General features: G+C 38.6%; 2 protein-coding genes across 2 annotated transcripts in view; both read right to left on the reverse strand.

Annotated features, from left to right (window-relative positions):
* Positions 1–2,599, reverse strand: part of LOC142872286 (uncharacterized) — a 46,327-nt gene extending 43,728 nt beyond the window's left edge. Inside the window, exons 1-2 of the mRNA XM_076005357.1 lie at positions 2,550–2,599; positions 2,367–2,438 (exon numbers count right to left, since the gene is read on the reverse strand). Coding sequence (XP_075861472.1) covers positions 2,367–2,438; positions 2,550–2,599 — 122 coding nt within the window. The remainder of the gene's footprint in view (positions 1–2,366; positions 2,439–2,549) is intronic.
* A 9,045-nt stretch (positions 2,600–11,644) lies between these two features.
* Positions 11,645–13,034, reverse strand: LOC142872330 (uncharacterized). Its single transcript, XM_076005408.1, has one exon. The coding sequence runs from the start codon at positions 12,968–12,970 to the stop codon at positions 11,657–11,659; it is 1,314 nt and encodes a 437-aa protein (XP_075861523.1). The 5' UTR covers positions 12,971–13,034; the 3' UTR covers positions 11,645–11,656.
* Between the last annotated feature and the right edge of the window lie 280 nt (positions 13,035–13,314).

The following is a 13,314-nucleotide window of genomic DNA, read 5'->3' on the forward strand; positions in this document are numbered from 1 at the left end:
AACACTGGAAACAAAACAGAGAAGTCTCCCAGGCTCCCTGAGCTTTCATTCTGTTTATGGTGATTCACACTAATATACACTGTATAAAGACATCCAACCCTCAGGAGGAAGGCTCTGGGAAACACAGCAATTGTGAGAGATCTCCCAAAATAAGTCCCACTAAACCTCCTCCTGAGACTCATACCCAAGGAAAGCTTAAAGACCTATTCAGGAATTAATTCCACTTCTCGAAAAAAGCAAAATGGCTGTGGCTGTGTCTCCACCACCGCTTTCTTTGTCTGCATACCCGGTATAACCTACTGCTCCTTCCACTTGAAATTTTAACGTTCCCTTAGGTGCTCGAGGGACAGATGATGATTTCCCTCTTCCCCCTGATTTTCATGATAAACTGCCTTTGATGCCTAAGTCCAGACCAATTTTTACCATCCCTCAACTTTGGGGGTATCATATTACCCAGCAGTCTTTTGGCCCGGGAGTAGATGCTAATTTTCCTGCAGGGGGGTTTAATATCCAATACCAGTGTCTTCCATATGAGATTCTCAAAGAAATTTAACAGTCTATTAAGTCATATGGCCCTCAGTCTCCATTTGTTACTGGGCTAATTGATTCTTATTCAAGTCAAAATACCTTTATTCCCCTGGATTGGGAGCAGTTGGGGACGACCACTTTGGGGAGGCCTCAGTGTTTGCAGCTGTGCAGTTGGTGGGTTGAGGGGGCCCGTATTCAGGCTTGGCTTAATGCCCAACTAAATCCCCCTGGGCCAACAAAAGATGAACTCAGTGGCTCTGGGCAGCACAAGACCTTGGAAACTCAGGCAGCTCTGGGAGATGCTGCTCTAGCACAAACTAAATCCATTTTTATTCCTCCTTGGAGGTGCATTAAAACTTCTGGTGCTTTGGGACCATCCTTTGCAAAAACTATGCAAGGGCCTACTGAGCCATATACTGATTTTTTTTTTTTTTTTTTTTGAGACAGAGTCTCGCTTTGTTGTCCAGGCTAGAGTGAGTGCCGTGGCGTCAGGCTAGCTCACAGCAACCTCAAACTCCTGGGCTCGAGCGATCCTTCTGCCTCAGCCTCCCGAGTAGCTGGGACTACAGGCATGCGCCACCATGCCTGGCTAATTTTTTATATATATATCAGTTGGCCAATTAATTTCTTTCTATTTATAGTAGAGACGGGGTCTCGCTCTTGTTCAGGCTGGTTTTGAACTCCTGACCTTGAGCAATCCGCCCACCTTGGCCTCCCAGAGAGCTAGGATTACAGGTGTGAGCCACCACGCCCGGCCTGATTTTTTTTTTTTAATCTCGTCTCAAGGAGGCAGTCTAAAGAAGTGTAAGTTCCACTGAAGCTGCTACTATTATTATACAGTCTCTGGCCATGGAGAATGCCAACACTGACTGTCAAAAGATCTTGTGGCCATTAAAAGCCAGTGGTGCTACCCTTGATGAATACATCAGGGCTTGTGTGGGGGTAGGAGGTGCCGCCTATTATGCCACCATATTGGCTGGGGACATTCAAAAGTGGAATAACCATCCCACCTGTTACAAGTGTGGAAAGGTGGTGGGATATATTAGAAAAGAATGTCACCGAGGGGGACCTGCTTTTTAGGCTCCTAGTGCGTGCCCCTCACCTACTAAACCTTGTGGTTGACGTGGAAAGAGTGGCCATTGGACAAATGAGTGTCCTTCTAAATTTGATGAAAATGGCAACCCCCTACCACCATTAAATGCTGGAAATTCGGGAAACTTCTTGAGGGGCCCTCAACCTAGGGGCCCCCAAAACAATATGAGGCCTCACTTTCAACACTATCCAGTGAGAGAACAACCCCTATCTTCAAGGGAACAAGGTCTAAAAGTTGCTCAACTATGTGCAGCTACTAGGGGGAGCACTGCGGCCCATCTTTCAGTGGCCAGAACTCACACCTTGACCCTAACAGAGGGTGTTCATAAGCTCTCTACTCAGGTTTTTGGGCCTTTGTCAAAAGGAAAAGTTGGTCATATAATTGGAAGAAATAGTAGCACTCTCAAAGGCCTTTTTATCCATGTAGGTATTATTGATCCTGGCTACACGGGAAATTCAAATCATGGCTTCAGTATCCCAAACTACAAAGTTTTGTGCAGGCACCCATATAGCCCAAATCCTACTTTTGCCTTATGCTTCTTTCCTGACAAGGGAGGCCACCCATAAGTGTGGTTTTGGCAGTACAAGAGCTAAAGTATTCTGGGAAACTTTGATTCAAGATTCACAATAGGTCTTTAACCTTACTCTGCAGACTGCTCTTTTGAAAGATTAGTAGATACAGGGGGCTGATGTTTCTATCATCTGCCTTGCCCAGTGGCCTCCTGAATGGCCAAAAAGCACTGTACCTACTGTTCTTCCAAGCCTTGGCTACGCTCAGCACGTTTATCGTAGTGATGACACCTTTATGGGTATAGGACCTAAAGGCCAAAAGACCACTTTACAGTTTTATATTACTGATATTGCTGTTAATCTATGGGGGAGAGATCTTTTGCATCAATTTGGGGCTTTTGTAACCATTCCTTGCTTACCTGTCAATGTTAAAAATGTGATGGAAGAAATGGGTTACAACCCCATACATTTCAACGAAGCCTCTTCTGAGGAAACCTCACACCCTCCTTTAAACTAGTTGCCACTGCTCATCAAATCCCCTGAGCTATGGCATTATCTTGGCTAAGTGATCAACCTGTATCAATTGAGCAGTGGCCTTTAACAAAAGAAAAGCTCTGAGGCTTTAAAAATTATAGTTGCTGAACAACTTAGAGCTGGACATATTGAGCCTTCCACTTCGCCATGGAATTCTCCTGCGTTTGTTATTAAGAAGAAATCAGGAAAGTGGTGATTTCTCACTGATTTATGAGAAATAAATAATTGCATTCAACCAATGGGCCACTTACAGCCAACCCTTCCTCTGCCTTCCATGATCCCTTCAGGATGGTCTCTTATGGTTATTGACCTTAAAGATTGCTTTTTTACTATTCCACTTCAGCCCTCAGACTGTGAGCACTTTGCTTTTACCATTCCTGAATATAACAATGGATGCCCAACTGAAAGATAGCAATGGCGGGTATTGCCCTAAGGCATGTTAAATAGCCCTACGCTATGCCAGGAATTTGTTGATCGTGCAGTTAATCCGGTCCACCTACGGCACCCCTCCATTTTCCTTTACCATTATATGGATGACATTCTTCTGGCAGGTACAAATCAAACACTCCATGATGCTGCATTTGATGATCTTCGGGATAAGCTTAAATCCTATAATCTTGTCATTGCTCCCCCCAAAAATTCAAACTGAATTGCCTATTGAATATTTGGGATAGTTATCTGAGCAGCAATTAAGATATCAAAAACTACAAATTAGGAGAGATAATTTAAAAACGCTCAATGACTTTCAAAAGCTCCTTGGGGATATAAATTAGCTTTGACCCTTCTTAGGTATAACTACTTATGCTTTACAACATTTGTTTGCTATGTTGGAGGGAAACGTGGCCCTCAACAGCCCTCGCCCCCTTTCCCCAAAGGCTGAACAAGAGCTACAATTCGTGGACCAATGACTTGCCTCTGGGTTTCTTACCTTCCTTCAACCTTCCTGTCTAATTATTCTCTACCTTTTTCATACGTATCATTTCCTACAGGTTGCCTGAGCCAAGAGGCTGGCATCCTTAAATGGTTGTTTTTACCGAATCAGAATAAAAAACTCCTTAATTATTTAGACAAACTCACTTGTTTAATCACCAGGGGTCAATGATGAAGTCATCAGTTATCCAGACCAGATCCTGATAAAATAGTTGCAAATTTCAATTCAAAAGATATTAAAAAAAAAAGAGAGAGAGAGATATTCAACCTAACCTAGAGCTTTCGTCTGCCTGGCAAGTAGCTTGCACTGATTATGTTGGAAACTTTGATAATCACTATCCCCCTCAAAAACTATATTCTTTTCTACGTATACATTCCATTCTTCCTTTTACAATTATTGCTTCCCAACCTTTATCTGCTGCTACTTTTTTTTTTTTTTTTTTTTTTTTACCAATGCATCCAGCACTCCGAAAACTGGTTATTGGAGTTCCCAGGTACAAAAGGTTGTTACCTCTCCCTTTTCCATCAGTTCACAAGAGTGAACTTTATGCTATTTGTCTGGTGCTGCAAGATTTTCCCAATGAGCTCCTTAATATCGTTAGTGATTCTCAATATGCTGTTTATAGTACCTCCCAATTACCTACTGCCTCATTACCACTTAATCCCTCTACAACGTTGCAGCAGCTGTTTTCACACCTACAGATTCTAATTCTCAAATGACATTTTCCTATTTATCTGGTACACATTCGCTTGCATTCAGACTACCCGGTCCCTTATCACAAGGCAATACTAACATTGACTCTACTTTTAGCTTTGGTTCAAGATGCCTCAGTCGAGCACACCCTTCATCATACTAATGCTAAAGGCCTTCAACAACGATTTTTCTCTTTCTAGAAAACAGGCACGTGCTATTGTCTGCTCATGTTCCACCTGCGCCCCTTTCACTCTTCCCTCTTTCCCCTCTGGGTGCAGCCCATGAGGGTTGTGTAGTAATCCTCTTTGGCAGATGGATGTTACCCATGTCACTTCGTTTAAAAAGCTTTGTTATGTTCATCATACTATTGACACCTATTCTCACTTTCAGGGGGCTACAGCTCATAGTTCTGAAAAGGCCAATGCACTTATTACTCATCTTTATTCCTGTTTTGCTGTCATGGGACTTCTGGTGACATTAAAAACAGATAATGCTTCAGGTTGTACCTCTGGAAAACTTGCTAACTTTTTAACGCTATATTCCATTCAACATATTACAGGAATTCCTTTCAACAGCCAAGGGCAAGCCATCATTGAGCGTGCTAATCACCCCCTCAAGTTTCAATTACAAAAACAAAAAGGGAGAGTCAAGGAATCTCCTCACTGACATTTCCTCCGTGCCCTTTATATACTTAATTTTTTAAATTTTTGGCAGGACTTGCATGCCTTGGGAGCAGAGTGTCATTTTACTTCTTCCCCTCCTTTGCAAAAGCCTTGTGATCCTGTGTATGTTGCTGCCCCTACTGGAGGATGGATTGAGGGAGAAGTTCCACAATGGGGTCAGGGATATGCTTATGTCTCCACAGAACAAGGTTGTGGGTGGGTTCCTGTATACCAGCTTGAAAGGCAATATCCCAATCAAGATGTCGCACAAGATGAGAACGCGACATGTGAAAGCAAAGAAGAAAAAGCAGGTGGTAACACTGGCAGTGTGGCTGCCCTTTAGCCTACCTGCCTTTCTACCAATTTTATGCTCCTTTCTGGTTGATCAGGTTATTTCTGCTGATGTTCAGCATGCATATTGGGCTTATGTTCCCTATCTTCCCCTTTTTTTAAAGCAGTAGCTTGGTGGGAGTCTGAAGTCATCATTTATACTAATGATTTCAAATGGATGCCTCCTCCTTATCAATATCAATCATGACATCCAGAGGATGAAGGGAGACTGGTTTCTAATTACTCTACTTATGCTCAAGGGTATCCCATTTGTTCTGGGGCAGGAGAGCATTGCCTGGTACCCTCTCCTCAAGCTTGGGGTCTGCAATATAACACCTCTACTTTCACAGCCAGCACTATATTACTATCTATGAAGGGGTTTAAAGGGATGCCTTCTAACGCAGCTGAAAGACCTCCATCTCTGCCCCTTTGTTTTATGCCTCACATTGAACCTCCTGTAACTCATTTTGATTGGAGCGTATGTAGAGGTAAAGTTCTAAAAGAAGTACACAATAATCCTGAGATTGTTGACTGGAACCCCTATGGTGACTTTCAGAAAAAGTTTTCTGGTCACTTCTTACGCTGGCATGTTTATGAAGACACTATCAAGGCCATTGCTAACAAGACAGTTATCTGGCATGATAAAGGCCTTTCCCCTCCACAACCTCACTTACTCCAGGGGTCAGAAAAAACAAGGGCACATCCAGAAACTCCTGGCTACAAGAGAAAACCTTAAATTTGGGTGGGAAATATGTCCTCAGATGAGGAGGGAGGCATAAAAGTACACCTCCACCATCGCCATCCTAACACTTAACTGGCATGCGTTCCTTATCGTTATCTTTTACTCATGGGAACTGTTTATTGGAATCAGTCTACAGGAAAGCTGACTTGCCCTTGTAATTGTGCCCTATTTACTTGTGTAAACTTCACTTCATGGGCTACTTTTAACAAATCCTTACATAGTCTGTATATTCTCAAGGCTCCTACAGAGATATGGTTGCCTGTCAATCTATCTCGACCTTGGGGCGATTCAGCCCTGGTCACCACTCTTTTAAATAAAATAACTTCTCTGGCTTATAGAACAAAAAGAGTCATTGGTCTGATAATCATGCCAGTAGTTGGCTTAATGGCTGTTGCTTCCTCCGCTGCTATTGCTGGGGTTGCATTACACTTTTCTGTGCAAACTACTGATTTTGTTCGTAAGTGGCATGATATTTCACATAAATTATGGCAACAAGAGCAAGAAATTGATACTCACCTGGCAGGTGAAATTATTCAGTTTCAGAATACAGTTCAGTGGCTGGGAGACCAAATTCAGGTTTTGACAACTCAATATTTTCTCCGTTGTGATTTGTGTCACTCCTATTCCTTTCAATAGTAGTCGACATTGGATATCATTACAAAAATTGTTAAACGGAGGCCAAAACTTACCTAGAGACCTCCAAAAAAATTAGAACAAGAAATCACCTCTGCTTTTCAAGGCAATCTGCCAGATTTTAATAATGATGAGTTCTTTTCTGGCCTGGCCAGTGGATTGTCGCAGGCCTACCCTTTGGCTTCATTAAAAACAATGCTTAGTAGTATTGGGAATAATTTGGGTGTTCTCCTCCTTGTATTATGTTTTTTGCTCTTAATCTACAGGTGCTGGAAAAAAAGGCAAGCAACTCAGCAACAGAAAAAATAAAATGTCATGGCTGTGTTCCAGTGTGTTCACCTTCAAAATTAAATAAAATAGAGGGAGATATAGGGGACTGACATTATATATTCCTAGATTAAGAATTAAATTTACTGAGTAATGTATGTGCTCTACTCAGAGTGTTTGAAAGTAATATGTTCTGGACAGGGACTCTGTGATAACCAAGGTGTTGCCTAGAGGCATAACAAAGGACCTGAGCTGCAAGTAAGCAAGAGCTGCCCAGCCCCACGGCAGTGGGGGTCTGGAGGTCACATGATAAACACATTGTAACTGTGATTGCTGTTAAGTCCCATAAGATGGCTGCTTAGTCAATGACAGGTAAGACCCCTCAAGGGAAGGGTGACCTAAGCCACGCACAGCCGCAGGGGATCAGTCTAAGAGAAACTGGGGATGACAAATGCTCCCTGTGGCTGCCTTGCCCATCCTTACTAATCTTGATGCATGATCTATGCCTGGTGCCTAGAGCAACCACCTGGAAACCTTGAGTCAGGGGACATCTGTGTCCTCAAGGCTACATGTTCCAGAATTTATGGCCATTGCTGCAATGCCTGGGTGGTTACGTATAAGGAACTAACTTCAATTTTTTAGAGTGTAAAAATAAAAACAACCCAGAGTATTAACACTCAAGTCAACCGTCTTTGTATGTGTGTCTGTGTTTTCTTCTGTGTTCTGTGTTCATCCTCCATCCTGTAAATGGGCCACAGCACTAGGGTTTTAGGAAAGTGTATGATTGGGGGGGGATGCCTTTTAAAGGATACATTATTTCTGCTGGGTAGGAAGAAAAAATTCAAGAGATACACTGTATAGAGCATGCTTACTATACTTAATCATGATGTATTTTTAAAATATGCTGAGAGAGTCAATGATAAGTGTTCTTCACCACAAACATGATAAATATGGGAAGTAAAGCATCTGCTAATTAGCTAGAATAAGCATTAGACAGTGTTTGTGTGTGTGTGTGTGTGTGTATGTACTTCAAAACATCACATTTTACATGACAAATACAAATAATGTTATCAGTCAATTACAAGAACAAATCAGTAAAATCTTTGAAGTATAGCATTGTTCCAAAACTGAGCCTGGATCTTTGTCATGAGCTTAGCTGAACTGTATCAAAAATATATCATTTTAGTGCTGTTTTCATCATTCCATTTCTCAGTCATAAGCAAGGAAACTCTGATAATTGCCAACAGATTCAGAATCCAGCACAGAACATGAAAGGGGCTTTGACGATTTTATTTGAAGCTAAAGATACCTGTAACTTCCTCGTGCTGATTATTATGGTATGGAAGACACTAAAGAGGTATGTGGTGCTGATTGTCCCACCTCTGGCCACTGTGAGAACAGAATACAAAATTTGGATTGCATCCCAAATCACTGATGAAATTTTCAATCAAAAAGCTGCCATGATCCCTGGGATTCCAAGAGTCAATGACCAAAGTGTTGGCCACAGTTACATGACTAAAAATGAAAACTGTGTACTGCACACTGCACCCATTAAAATAAAAGATAGAGTCATGTAAAATAAATTCTCTAAGATTGAAATATCAGATAAAGATTATTCCAATTATTTTCAATCCACAGAAATCATTCTATTATATTCTAACAATGAAAATACATACTCATAAGTAGATTCTAGATGGATGCATATGTTTTCCTATAAGTAATTCACACAAAATTATATTCAAACTTATTTATTTACCTAAATTTGCTATTAAGAGATTTCCAAATACTCATGTTTCTGTATATAGTACTTAAGATAGGCATCACACACTTATTAATGCTTCACTTATTATAATTATTTTCATATTTATGACATCATATGTTAGGATTTAATCACAGTTTGCTCTTACAAAGCAAACAATGCTGAGTTCTTGATTTACCCCTCTGGACTTCAGAATTGTTTATGTTTTTTTGGACTTTAAGCCTCTTACTTTAACCTTAGAACGCTGAATCTCTCTAATCTTAATTAAATAATCACAATGCTGTTTGTATAGACTCTAAATGGTTTCAAGCTCTCTAGTTAAATTGTTTTTTCACCAAATTTAAATATTATACATTTCTCATCAGAACTTTTAAAGTACTGTGTGAACTGGCCAGGAGTGAGAACAACAGTGAGAATACTGCAGCACAAGCACAGGCAGAAACAAGAATGGCTTAGATAACATTTTAGAAGGGAATGAAGACAAAAATGGCCAAAAATTAGAGATAATTATGAAATGAAAGAAGCAGAATTTCCACTTATAAATTCTGAGAGTTGGTTGGTCTGCAGGTCCCTTTACTCCACATGCATAATCAGTGATTTTTTTTTTACCCTGGTCATTTTCAATCTCTTCTCTGGAGCCACAAGCTCACTCCCACAGAAATATTGATTGCTATTTATGAAGCATCTATTATATATCTAACACTGTTCTGTCCTTATTTATTCTATTTAAATATAAAATCAACTCCATAATTTATAAATCCTTCTTAGTGTTTACCTGAACAAAGTAGCCTGATAATGTCAATAAATCAATTGGTTCGATCACCAAAAGTAAAAGAAACAGTAACCAAAAAGGTGCTTTCAATATGTTTCCCAAATTAGAATGAAAATATAGAATGTAATAAGTAAAATGAAATTACTACACTGCGGAATTACTCATACCTTCAGGTAATTTTATGAGCACCATTAAGTTTTATAACAATCTTTGTTGCAATTGCAGATCAGGTCATACAAGCTATATTTAATGAACTTTGAAATAATAAAATAACATAGTAGGCCTAGCATGAGTAATAAGGATATAAGAACAGAGCACTGGCATGGGCAGGTTCTGATTCAGAAGCTTTAGGGTTTTAAACAATTAATTCAACATAAAGCGAACAAAATATTTCCTTTCAGAATCTTTGAAGTTTCTAGTTTGCTAGTAAATTCTCAACACTTTTGAAATTACCCATTTTTTCTAATATTCTTTTCTGTTCAAAATAGGCATACATCCACATTCACACAAACATAATTACTTACTCTGTAAATATAGTACAACTATAGTTCATCTTAACCGTGATGTATTTGTATATCTGATTCATGATTCAATATAAATAAAAAATATGCTTATTTTTGTTTCACTGGCCAGGCAGGTTGCATGTTGAAAGAAAAATGTAGGATAGAATGTAACAACTAGTCATTCTGTGTTCAGAGATGTATGGCTTTTTGATAAGTGCAAAATATTTATTATAAGCATTACAGTAACAATGTAATTATAAACGTAATGAAAAAAAGCTTTGGGAACAGTATTCTTCAAAGTAGAGCAACTCATAAAAGGATCAAAAATGATGTCTTTGTATTGTGTAGCCCGACAGTACATTTTTACAATCGATTTCCTCCAACTTTGAGTAACATAGGATAGGTTAATGTTGTTGGCAAAATAGCACTTTATTCAATCAACAACATATTGGAAACAGTAAAAACATTTTTAATTTAATGAAACAAATTAAGTTTACATGTAATCTAAAAATATTCCAAATTACATTCTATTTTATTATCATAATGTGCAATAGTAAAACAAGTTATTTCTAATATTGTCATTTTTTCATTCTGATCATAATGAGAAGAATATTACTCTATATACCTACATCATACATCACTTGAAATACTGTTTGTTATAAGATAACTCCATAGTACCTCTTCATTTCATAAATCTTACATGTCAGTGTTTTTAATTTTCCATGGAAAAGTATATGAATAATGCCTACTTAATACAGAAAGACTTCTAACAAATGTGATGTAGCTATCATTAACCACACACATTCACATGCACGCTAAGAATGAAAGCATACCATCGATTGTATTTAAAGTTGAATAATATCAGTATTTGCTTGTGAAAAATAGCAAAAAAATATATACTTTATTACATTTTCACCAAATCCTGACCACAAAGTATATTTTACATGTAATTATAACTCTCACAAAATCTCTGTCTTTTTTAAAGCTGACATACAAATAAATCAACTATTTTAACTGGGTTGTTCTCTATAATCAACAATATGGTTTAAAAAATGTGTGAAAGTGTTAGTGCATTAGTGTATTGCACTGTGAGTCCTCTGATATATGTTTTGACTTGATTCTTGAGTAATTGCATTCTGAAATTTATTAAGGTAGTTTTAAGTAGCAATTGTTTGTTTTTCTTAAAGGTATATCTTTTGCATAAATATTTTTTCACATTCATTATATTTGTAGGGTTTCTATCTCTTAAAATTTTGGTGATGTTGAGCAATATTTGAGAAGATATTGGAGCATTTCTTTCACTGTAAGTTCTCCCATGTCCAGTGAGATCTCTGTTATAACTAAAGGTATTGTCAGCACTCTACATTATGATTGTTTACTTTAAGTATAAGTACTGTTGTGCATTTTAAGGCTAATACTTTGGTAAAGCACTTACATACTCATTATATTTATCTCGTTTTTATCTAGTATGATTTCTTTGATGTGGAATAAGATGTGAGCAGTTATTAAAGACTTTGCCACAATTTTCATATTCGTAGAATTTTTCTCTGATATGAATTCTTTTATGTAGATTAAGGGGTGAGCACTGGGAAAATGCTTTGCCACATCTCACATTTGTATGGTTTCTCTCCTGTATGGATTCATTTATGTAGAGTGAGGTCTCTGAGGCGAATAAAGGCTTTGCCACATTCTACACATCTTTAGGGTTTCCCTCTAGTATGAATTCTTTTATGTTGAGTAAGGGATGAGGACTGGTTAAAGGCTTTGTCACATTCCTCACATTTGTAGGGTTTCTCTCCTGTATGAATTCTTTTATGTAGAGTAAGGGTCCAGCACTTGCTAAAGGCTTTGCCACATTCCTCACATTTGTAGGGTTTCTCTCCTGTGTGAATTCTTTTATGTAGAGTAAGGTGTGTGCACCAGGTAAAGGCTTTGCCACATTCCTCACATTTGTAGGGTTTCTCTCCTGCATGAATTCTTTTATGTAGAGTAAGGTATGCGCACCTGGTAAAGGCTTTGCCACATTCTTCACATTTGTAAGGTTTCTCTCCACTATGAATTATTTTATGTTGATTAAGCTGTGTGCACCAGGTAAAGGCTTTCCCACATTCCTCACATTTGTATGGTTTCTCTCCAGTGTGAATTCTTTTATGTCCAGTGAGGTCTTTAAACCAGATAAAGGCTTTGCCACATTCCTCACATTTGTATGGTTTCTCTCCAGTATGAATTATTTTATGTTGAGTAAGGCTTGACCACCGGGTAAAGGCTTTGCCACATTCTTCACATTTATATGGTTTCTCTCCAGTATGAATTCTTTTATGCACAGTGAGGTTACTTAGCCAGATAAAGGCTTTGCCACATTCCTCACATTTGTATGGTTTCTCTCCAGTGTGAATTATTTTATGTTGAGTGAGGTTGTTGAGCCAGGTAAAGACTTTCCCACATTCCTCACATCTGTATGGTTTCTCTCCCATATGAATTCTTTTATGTCCAGTGAGGTCACTTAGCCTGATAAAGGCTTTGCCACATTTCTCACATTTGTATGGTTTCTCTCCTCTATGAATTTTTTTATGTTGAGTGACTGCATCAAGCCGGATAAAGGCTTTCCCACATTCTTCACATTGGTAGGGTTTCTCTCCAGTGTGAATTCTCTTATGTATAGTAAGTTTGGAGGAACGCTTAAAGTCTTTTTCACATTCTTCACACTTGTAAGGTTTCTCTCCGGTATGAATTTTCCTATGTCCAGAAGGTTCTGAGCTGTGGTTTATCATCTTGCCAAATTCATTACATTTGAATCTTTTCTCACCAGTATGTTCTATCTTATGTATATTGAGATTTGAAGATTCGGTAAAAACTTTTATACATTTATAACATTTGACCTTTTTCCTATGGGTATTTGACAAACACTGGGTAAGACCATCGTAACATACTTTCTGCCTCTTACACTCACCCACACACTCCCTGGCTTTTCTTAAGTGTACATTTTCAGGGCTACAGGTTCCATATAGTCTCATTATTGATTTCTGAGACGAATCTTTTATGCCCTGCCCTGGCAATAGGTCTTGGGTGCAATGGGAAGGCAGTTCTGAAAGAAAGAAAAATAACAAAATATCTCACTAACTAGACTCAAGTGAATATACTTCACAATTTGAATATATATGACTATACCAAGCACATTAGCAAGAAAGCACAACAGAATACCATGATCTCACTTCCATCATAGAGGTATGACCTTAAAAATATACTTGCAAACATGACTTTTTGAGAAATCATAACGGCTACGAATTCATAACACCCTAGTTGAGAATGACATCAACAACCATATGGAAGTGGAAGGAAAGCTTGTGACATTTACCCA

This window comes from Microcebus murinus, chromosome 8 (genome assembly GCF_040939455.1).
Source record: "Microcebus murinus isolate Inina chromosome 8, M.murinus_Inina_mat1.0, whole genome shotgun sequence".
Lineage (NCBI taxonomy): Eukaryota > Metazoa > Chordata > Mammalia > Primates > Cheirogaleidae > Microcebus > Microcebus murinus.